Source organism: Giraffa tippelskirchi, chromosome 2 (assembly GCF_054371585.1).
Source record: "Giraffa tippelskirchi isolate mGirTip1 chromosome 2, T2T-mGirTip1v1.2.pri, whole genome shotgun sequence".
Classification (NCBI taxonomy): Eukaryota; Metazoa; Chordata; class Mammalia; order Artiodactyla; family Giraffidae; genus Giraffa; species Giraffa tippelskirchi.
The window spans coordinates 25,978,414-25,987,121 of record NC_137276.1 but is presented as its reverse complement, the minus strand read 5'-3'; the positions used below and the strand labels follow the sequence as shown (position 1 = coordinate 25,987,121).

The following is an 8,708-nucleotide window of genomic DNA, read 5'->3' as shown; positions in this document are numbered from 1 at the left end:
CTTCTTGCAGAGGGTGGGGAATGCAGCAGGGTGCGGGGTAGGGCCGCCCCAGAGGCCTTCTGCGCGCGGGTTTGCTTTACTTCTGATTGAAAGGGAGGGAGGGAAAGAGGGAAGGCGGGGCGACCGACTTTTTAATTCGCCTGCAAACCCCGGCGCCAGCTTGACCTGTACGGCGGTGAGATGTCCGGAGAATCAGCGAGGAGCCTGGGCAAGGGTGAGGCCTGCCGACCGTGATCCGACGCGTGTTGGGGGGGGGGGGTTCTGCTCCGGAGCCGAGCGGCCCAGGAGACTTCACATTCGCGGGAAACCGGCCGGAGACTGGATATCTCCACTGCAGTCCAGGCTGTAACCGCGTCCGCTTCTCTCCGCAGGAAGCGCGCCCCCGGGGCCCGTCCCCGAGGGCCTGATCCGTGTCTACAGCATGAGGTTCTGCCCGTATGCCCAGAGGACTCGCCTGGTCCTGACGGCCAAGGGTATCCGGTGAGAACCGAGGCAGGGGCCGCTCCCAGCCGGCCAGGACCAGCTGCTTGAGGAGGCTTGGAGAGGCCCGGGGGCGGGTGATGAGAATCTCTGATAGGGTCCCCACAGATTCCTTTACTGCCAAATACACTATTCTCAGCTTTCTGCGGGGTGAACTCGCCTGCCAGTGCAGGAGACAAAAGAGACTCGAGTTGGATCCCTGGGTTGGGAGGATCCCCTGGAGGCGGTAATGACAACCCACTCCAGTATTCTTGCCTGGAGAATCCTATGGACAGAGGAGCCTGGCGGGCTACAGTCCACGGGGTTGCAAAGAGTCATACAGGACTGAAGCGACTTATTGCATGCATAGAAAGCTATGAACTCTGTTCCCCTGGTGGGGAGTGGAAGGAATGCCACAGACTGCACCAGTTGAGGACATCTCGTTTTTTATGGGTCAGCAAAGCTGGGGCTCCAGTAAAGTTGGTGGCATGCAGAGATCACTGGAATGGGAATCACAGGCAGCAGCTCTTTTAGCTCTGGCACATCCCTGATTGCTTCTGAACTGCCTTCTCCGTCCCACTTCATTCCTGTCCTATTTATCTATATATTGTTTGCTGTTATTCTGAGGATATAGCCCTTTCCTGAATAGTGGATAATTTACCCTACTACAGAGTCCAGACCTTGACCATACTACTGGTAGAGTGCTGAATTAACTGTATGGTGCATTTTCTTATAGCTTGGGTTTTTGAATAAAATAAAGTTTCAGTGTCTAAAGGTTCAGATTTAGGGGAAGCCCCACAGTCCATGGGGTTGCTAGGAGTCGGACACAACTGAGTGACTTCACTTTCTCTTTTCCCTTTCGTGCACTGGAGAAGGAAATGGCAACCTACTCCAGTATTCTTGCCTGGAGAATCCCAGGGACGGCGGAGCCTGGTGGGCTGCCGTCTATGGGGTCGCACAGAGTCGGACACGACTGAAGTGACTTAGCAGCAGCAACACAGAAACTAGTTATCTACAGGAAATATTCAAGTCATTGACTTTTCTCTGACTTGAACAGCCATTGATTGGAACTGCCTCTCTTCCAATGACCTTTGGGATCTGTTGAACAGACATTAAATACCTGTGATGTGGGAGTTTAAAACATAACCCCCATTCCAAAGAAACTTTCCATCTATGAGCTTAGAGTTTTTAAACTAATTTTAGCCTTCTAGAGGGAGAATTAAGCAGGCAATACTTTTCCCTAAAAAAAAGTAAGCTATATATTCTAAAGAAAAAAAATAAATTATTTTTGGATTAATCATCACTTGAGTAACTGTTGGTCTTTAGATGAAACTGATTCTAAATACACAGCAAAATATTCAACATTTAGTAATATTTATCAATACATAGCAGATATCCAATTCAATTGGATTGCAAAAAGACATATCTTGTGCTCATGCAACTGAAAAGTTCAGGATCAAGACAGCTGAATTTGGAGGCCCAGAGTCCTGGGTTAGTGCCCTTCTGGAACTCTAGATCGAAAACTTTATCTTACTGGGTCAGTTTTCCAAAGGAAAACTGAAGTGATCTTATCATAAAAGTGAGTGTATGGAGAGTGAAGGGTGGTAACTGTTGCCTAACGGTGCAAACAACAGGAACCTGGTGGACTACAGTCCATGGGGTCACAAAGAGTCAGACGTGACTGAGCAACTAACATATTATGTTCATGGATTAGTTTTGAGTCCCAGGAGACTTTGATTAGAGAGATGGTAGACTTTACCACATGGTAGAATCTACTAAAGCATGGTCTTCTCTAAAAGACGCATCTTCCAACTTGTTGCAGCAGGTATGTTGCCCTGTTGGATCATCATTACTAAGATTACCAAAATGCATATGTGTTCTGAGAGCCTTCTTTATTACAAAAGCCGAGGATTTACCTTTTCTTTTCATAGTAGGAAATTTCAGAAATCTTGATTGGCAGGGAACCTCATTGTTCTTGCAGTGGATTGTATCTGAGTGTACAATAATCTGTCAGCAGACGAACCCTGTAATACATACACACAGACGCCAGTATTCAATCTGGCTATTCCTTTGTTCCCATGGGGGAGAGGGTGGGGTTGTGTATTTAATAGTACTTCAAGTTGTAGCTACTGAGGTGGATGGGGAGGAAAGAAACAAAAAATGTTGGGGTGTATTATTTCTGAGTAACTAATCTGTTCTATTGAACACTCATCCATCTTTGACAATGATATGGACCTAGCTTTAGAAATTATATGAAACTTCCCTTCCTCTTATTTCCCCTAAAATCTCTCAGACAAGAGAGAAGTTAGATCTAAAAACAGTCTTAGTATAGTCTGGACTTGACCTGTTTCTTCTTTATGGGTTTACTTAGTGTGATTTACCCATGTGGCAGTTTTAAAAAATATCAATGCATGGAGATTTAATCTGGGAGCTTATTTTGTGGTTGAATTTTTTGGATTCTCTAATATTCTTATAAAAAATGACTAGCTTTCTATTCAAATTAGCAAAAGGAATTTAATTTTATCATGTTGATGCTATATAGTGGCTGTGAACAAACTCAATTAGTTGGCTCATTTATTGTTGCAATTAGATACGTCTCAGTCCCAAATGGAGTATCTAATTGACAGTCTTGAAGCATTTCCACTTATTGTGTACTGAGTACCTATCTGAAAATGTTTATATTTTTTCATAGCACATAAATCTGTTTAAAACTTTGCTGATTTACATGTTTGTTTATGAATATGACCAAGACACACAAGATCACTGCTTTCCTGGAGCTTATATTCTAGGCAGGTGATATAACAAACATGTAATTAAGTGAGCAAAGTAATTTCAGTTACATATCATCAGTACAATGGAAAAAGTAATTCAAGGAATATAAAAAAAGGTCATTGTGGCCAGATCATAATGACCAAACCAAAAGTCATAGGAAACGTGACAGGTAAGCAGGGGCCAGATCACATGGCATGGAAAGGGGTTTAGAGTTTATCCTCACTGCAGTGAGGAGCACTTGAGGGGTTGTAAGTAAGCAGGAGGGTGGCCTCATCCAATTTACTTTTGTAAATGGATGTGGAGAATGAACTATAGGGAGGTCACAGGGGAAGCAGAGGGGCCAGTGGGACTACTGTAGAGATCCAGGTTGCAGGTGATGTCTTGGTGGCAAGTGTTAAAGCTGAGAAGCAGATGAAGGCAGACTGTGATTTGAAGGTCTAGCTGACAGGTCTTGCTGATCCATGTGATTTGAGGAAGAGGGGGCAGGGGAAAGGAATCAAGGCCACGCTGACTCCAAAATTTGGGGTCTGATCAGCTAAGTGGGTGATGGGACCAATGACATTTTATTCAGGAATACAAGAACAATGTTACTGTCTTCACTGTCTTCTATGTTTTTCAGGCATGAAGTCATCAATATCAACCTGAAAAATAAGCCTGAGTGGTTCTTCAAGAAGAATCCCGCAGGCCTGGTGCCGGTTCTGGAAACCAGTCTGGGTCAATTGATCTGTGAATCTGCCATCACTTGTGAGTACCTGGATGAAGCATATCCAGAGAAGAAGCTGTTGCCAAGTGATCCCTATGAGAAAGCTTGCCAAAAGATGGTCTTTGAGTCCTTTTCTAAGGTGTGCGTTTAAGAAATTTCAGCTCCTATTTAAAATATCTTTGTTTTTAAAGGTGAATCATTGCTGTCACTCTTGGTTCAGTGATTTGGGAGGGAAAGACAAACAGAATTATGCTCTTGCCGGCTCTGACATGTCCTATGAGTCCTTTCATAATCTGGACCCTGTTTACTTTTCAAAGTTACATCTCTTTACTCTTCTCCTAATACTTTATATTCATGTCATGGTGAATATTTTTATTTTTCCCAAACTTGCCACCTTCTTCTCTATTCTTGCTAGAAAACTCTTTCTCCTCACTTTGCCAAATTGTCTGTAAGTCCTCTTTCATGTACAGTACATGCCATTCAGTGTCCTTTTAAGATACATTTGATTCAGACTCACCAAAATGGCTTATTTGCAGCTTATAAAATCCTGAACAGTACAGCATCCTTGGTGACCAAACTGTTTCTAGGATCAGTATATAACCTCTGTGAACAGGAACTGGTGCACATTTCAAGTGTATAGAATACCCTGACATGGTCTATGAGGGTTCTATCCTGCTTTATGTGACAGGGTCAGTATGGTTAGCCTCACACTGATAAACTAAGAAATTATTCTGTGTCTAGGTACCACCTTTGATATCGACGATTCTTAGAACACAAAATAAGGAAGACTGTTCTGGCCTAAAAGAAGAATTGCATAAAGAAATCACCAAGCTAGAGAAGGTAATCAATCCCTTCTCCTTAATTCTTATTGGGTTAAGTGATATATTGTACCCACACTCATTTCTCCTCTTTTCTTCATATTCCCATCTCCAAGATGACTTTAAGATAATTAGAAATAATATCAAATAGGAAATTTTAGTTTACAACAGATAGCAGCTGTAAGCTACTGTATTTAAGATACAAACCAAAATACCTAAAAATGTTTTGTCATGGACCTGCTTTTAAAACTTTTTATTGCACTGACACCAAAATATTAAGAAAAAATTTCAACCAAATTTCCACAGCTTTACACCTGTTTATGTTTTTCCATGCTTGTTTTCAGTCCTTGAACATATATTTAAAACGTTAACATAACTATAATCAGAACATAAGTCATTTTTTCTGCTTGATGTTATATAATAAACTTTTTATAAATAAAATTATTTTATACATTAAAACTTAAATAAAATTATATAAAAATGTTTATTATATAATGAACATTTCCCACAAGAGTCTGCCATTAGACAGACACTTGGGGAAACCCAGATGTAGTTTTTTCCTCCTTTGTGGGAGAGATGCTATTTGGACCTTTATATGGAATTCTCTTCCATTTACACTCAGCCTTAGGTTTTTACTGAGGGAAGACACAGTTCTTGTCTCGTATGGAAATGCATCCTAACCTTTTATCAGTAAGTTTGCAGTTTACTGTAAAGTGAGTGAAGTCACTCAGTCGTGTCCAACTCTTTGCGACCCCATGGACTATAAACCTGTCCATGGGATTTTCCAGGCAAGAATACTGGAGTGGGTTGCCATTTACTGCAGATTTTTTCAAAGCTTTTTTCCTACTAAGAAAGTTCTATTACTAGTTTGCTAATATTTTTAAAAACTCATGAGAGTGTTGGGTTTTATTGAGTATTTTGTCTGCATCTATTACATCTGCTGAAATATTCACTGACTATTTTCCCTTTAATCTGGTGAATAGGTATGGTAGCATTGACAGATTTTTCTGGTGTTGAACCATGCCAGTATTACTGTGTAAAACCCACTTGCTTTCAATGGATTTTCATATATATTTTAAAACTAGTTGATATGTGATTATTGCATATTTGTTCATAAAAGAGACTACTTTGTTCTTATCATGTCTTTGTGGGTTTTTTTTTGTTGTTGTTGTTGTTTGTTATTTTGGCCATGCCAGGAGGCCCCTGGCAGTGAAAGCACAGAGTCCTAACCACTGGACCCCCAGGGAATTCGCTATATGGTTTCTATATCAGGGATTTTCTCAACTCATAAAATGAGTCAGGTTACTTTATCTGGTTTTCTAAGTTCTGAAACCATTTGATAGGGTTTGGCAATTTCTGTAAAACATTTGAGTCTGGTGTCTTTTATAGGGGTAGAGTTTTTATCAGTAGTTCAGGTTCCTTAATGTTAATTAATTTTCAGGATTTTTATATTCCAGTTTTGTAATTGGACAGTAATGAATTGTAATTCATTTGTAATGTTAAGTTTTATAATTTACATTTTTCTTTAAAGTTACATATTTCATATTCTCATATATACAGACAGAAAGAGGATCATGTTTCCTGATTTAGAAAAATCTCTATGTACAACAATAGCTGACTCTCGAACAAAGTAGAGGTTTAAGGAGCCAAGTCCCCAAGCAGTAGAAAATCCACATACTACCTACTAAATTTGGGGTTAGTTGGGGGACATGTAATTTTCTTCCCATCTAGTTTTAGACTCCAGGTTAAGGACTCATGCATTAAAGTGAGTGGTACTATTTCCATGTTTCAGGCTGCTGAGAGAGTATTTCCTTGACTGAAACTATCATACTTAACTTTATTTATGCATAATATAATTACCAGGCACTATAATTTAATGACAGACCTAGACAATGTTGGTTCCTTGTACAATTCTGAGTGCCTAATAACTGCAAGGCACTCTGCTGAACAGTATGGGAGGTAGAAACTGAGAGGCAGTCCATACCGTTCAGATGACTGGTTTGATAGTAGACCAAATATAAATACTCAGGTAGATATAAATAATCTATCTACAATGCAGGATGTTATAAGGGCCCTGAGAAAAATCATGGATGTTTTATAAAGTGCTTTGGTATTTATTAGCCAGATAATATTCTCAATCTTCTGTTTGCAAAACCATAATATCAATTCACCTCCTTAAATTTCAGACATATACTTTTGTACTTGGTTTTTAAAGAATTTTACTTGGTACTGTTTAATAGTTAATCTAGTTATGTCCAGTTTATTTTAAGTAAAGTTTTTATTGATGTATCATATGCAGAGATTTACCCAAAGCATAAGAGTACAGCTTGAATTTACAAAGTGAACACAGCCATGAAATTGGCATCCATATCAAGAAACAGAATATTAGTTTTGGATGATTTCTGTACTTTGTACAAATGGAATCATATAACATACACTTTGGGGTCTGACTTCTTTCATACAATATCAAGTTTCTGAGGTTGTGTATGTTGTGTATAGTTCATTCCTATTCTTTGTATAGTGTTCCAGCATATGACTACTGAACAGTTTATCCATTTTAGTCCTGATGGACAGTATTCTTATGCTGTTTAATATTCAGGTTCTGACTGATAAGAAGACAACCTTCTTTGGTGGCAATTCTCTTTCTATGATTGATTACCTCATCTGGCCCTGGTTTGAACGGCTGGAAGCTCTGGAGTTGAATGAGTAAGACATTTGATTATTTTTTGCATAATTTAGGACAATGATAACTGGAATAATATATACTAACCTTTCATATAGACAAAAATTAATGTATCTCATTCAGTTGACATGAATGGGAACAGCAGACAGGAGGAGATTTGGACTTTCCAGAGCATGTCCTATACCTACACTCACCATTTTCTCCCATCTCTGGGCTGGGCAGGGGTGGGGAATTCTGTAACAGGTAGTAAAATGTTTGAAAGGTGATTTACTTCTCCCCTCCTGGTTAAAAATCCATAAGGATGCACGTTTTCGTAAGGCTGTCAGGCAGGATTGTGTGACCAACGCCACCTCCCATTTACCAGCAAGAGTCCCACACTGTTTGCCGAGCTCCATGTTTTGAAGTTTAGTAGCCACCTTGGCTTACTCCCATTTCCTAAAACTTAGAGCTGCTCAGTTGCTATTAGTCACAGTCTGACCACAGAGTAATAAATATGTCATGTTCTTGATTGTCTTTCACAATCTCATTTTAAAAAGCTATCAGTCTTAGTTTGGACAAGTTCTCAGGTTAACCGAGCAAGTCACTTCACTCTAGTCTTAGACTCCTCTTCCACAAAACAAGGACCTCTACAATATCTTCCAAATCTCATATTTTATAATTATGCACATCTTAAAGAAGTATTTCTAAAGAACTGTTTGAAAAGATTAGAGGAAAATGATATGAAACTGCAGAGTTATAGAAGCCCTTGCAATGCCTTCCTACTTAGCCTTGTTCATCCCTTCATTATTTCCATCTCCCACAGGTGTGTAGACCACACTCCAACTCTTAAGCTGTGGATGGCAGCCATGAAGGAGGATCCCACAGTATCATCTCTCCTCACTGATGTGAAGACCTTTCAAGGTTTCTTCAACCTCTACTTGCAGAACAGCCCTGAGGCTTGTGACTATGGACTCTGATGGGGACAAGTCAGCAATGAAGACATACCTGATACTTTCCTTCACTAATATGAATAATACCATGGTTTATTTTACCACTTGCTCTCATGTTTTATTGAATCATCTCTGATTTGACACCAAATTTGGCCATATGGTGGGCTTTCCTCAAGGCCCTCCTGCAGCAATATAAACACATTTCCTGTCTCAGCGTGTTCAAATGACTTTAAGGGTTCTATCACACTCAATGCTGAAAATTTCTAAATCACCTCTAGTGAGAGCTGGAAGTCAATCTGGATTTTTAACTGCCCATAGGACATTTCCACATGGATACTGTGTTG

At 40.0% G+C, this 8,708-nt stretch overlaps 1 protein-coding gene across 2 annotated transcripts; it reads left to right on the top strand.

The window, feature by feature from the left end:
- Positions 1-8,468, top strand: LOC145526803 (glutathione S-transferase omega-1-like). 2 transcript variants are annotated; one of them, XM_081543310.1, is made up of 6 exons: positions 1-214; positions 372-480; positions 3,851-4,073; positions 4,676-4,774; positions 7,352-7,458; positions 8,238-8,468. In XM_081543310.1, exons 1-6 carry the CDS (start codon positions 181-183, stop codon positions 8,389-8,391), a joined length of 726 nt encoding a protein of 241 aa, XP_081399436.1. In that variant the 5' UTR covers positions 1-180; the 3' UTR covers positions 8,392-8,468. The 2 variants fall into 2 exon arrangements, with proteins under 2 accessions (XP_081399436.1, XP_081399447.1); XM_081543321.1 differs by lacking the exon at positions 4,676-4,774.
- The last annotated feature ends 240 nt before the right edge of the window (positions 8,469-8,708 follow it).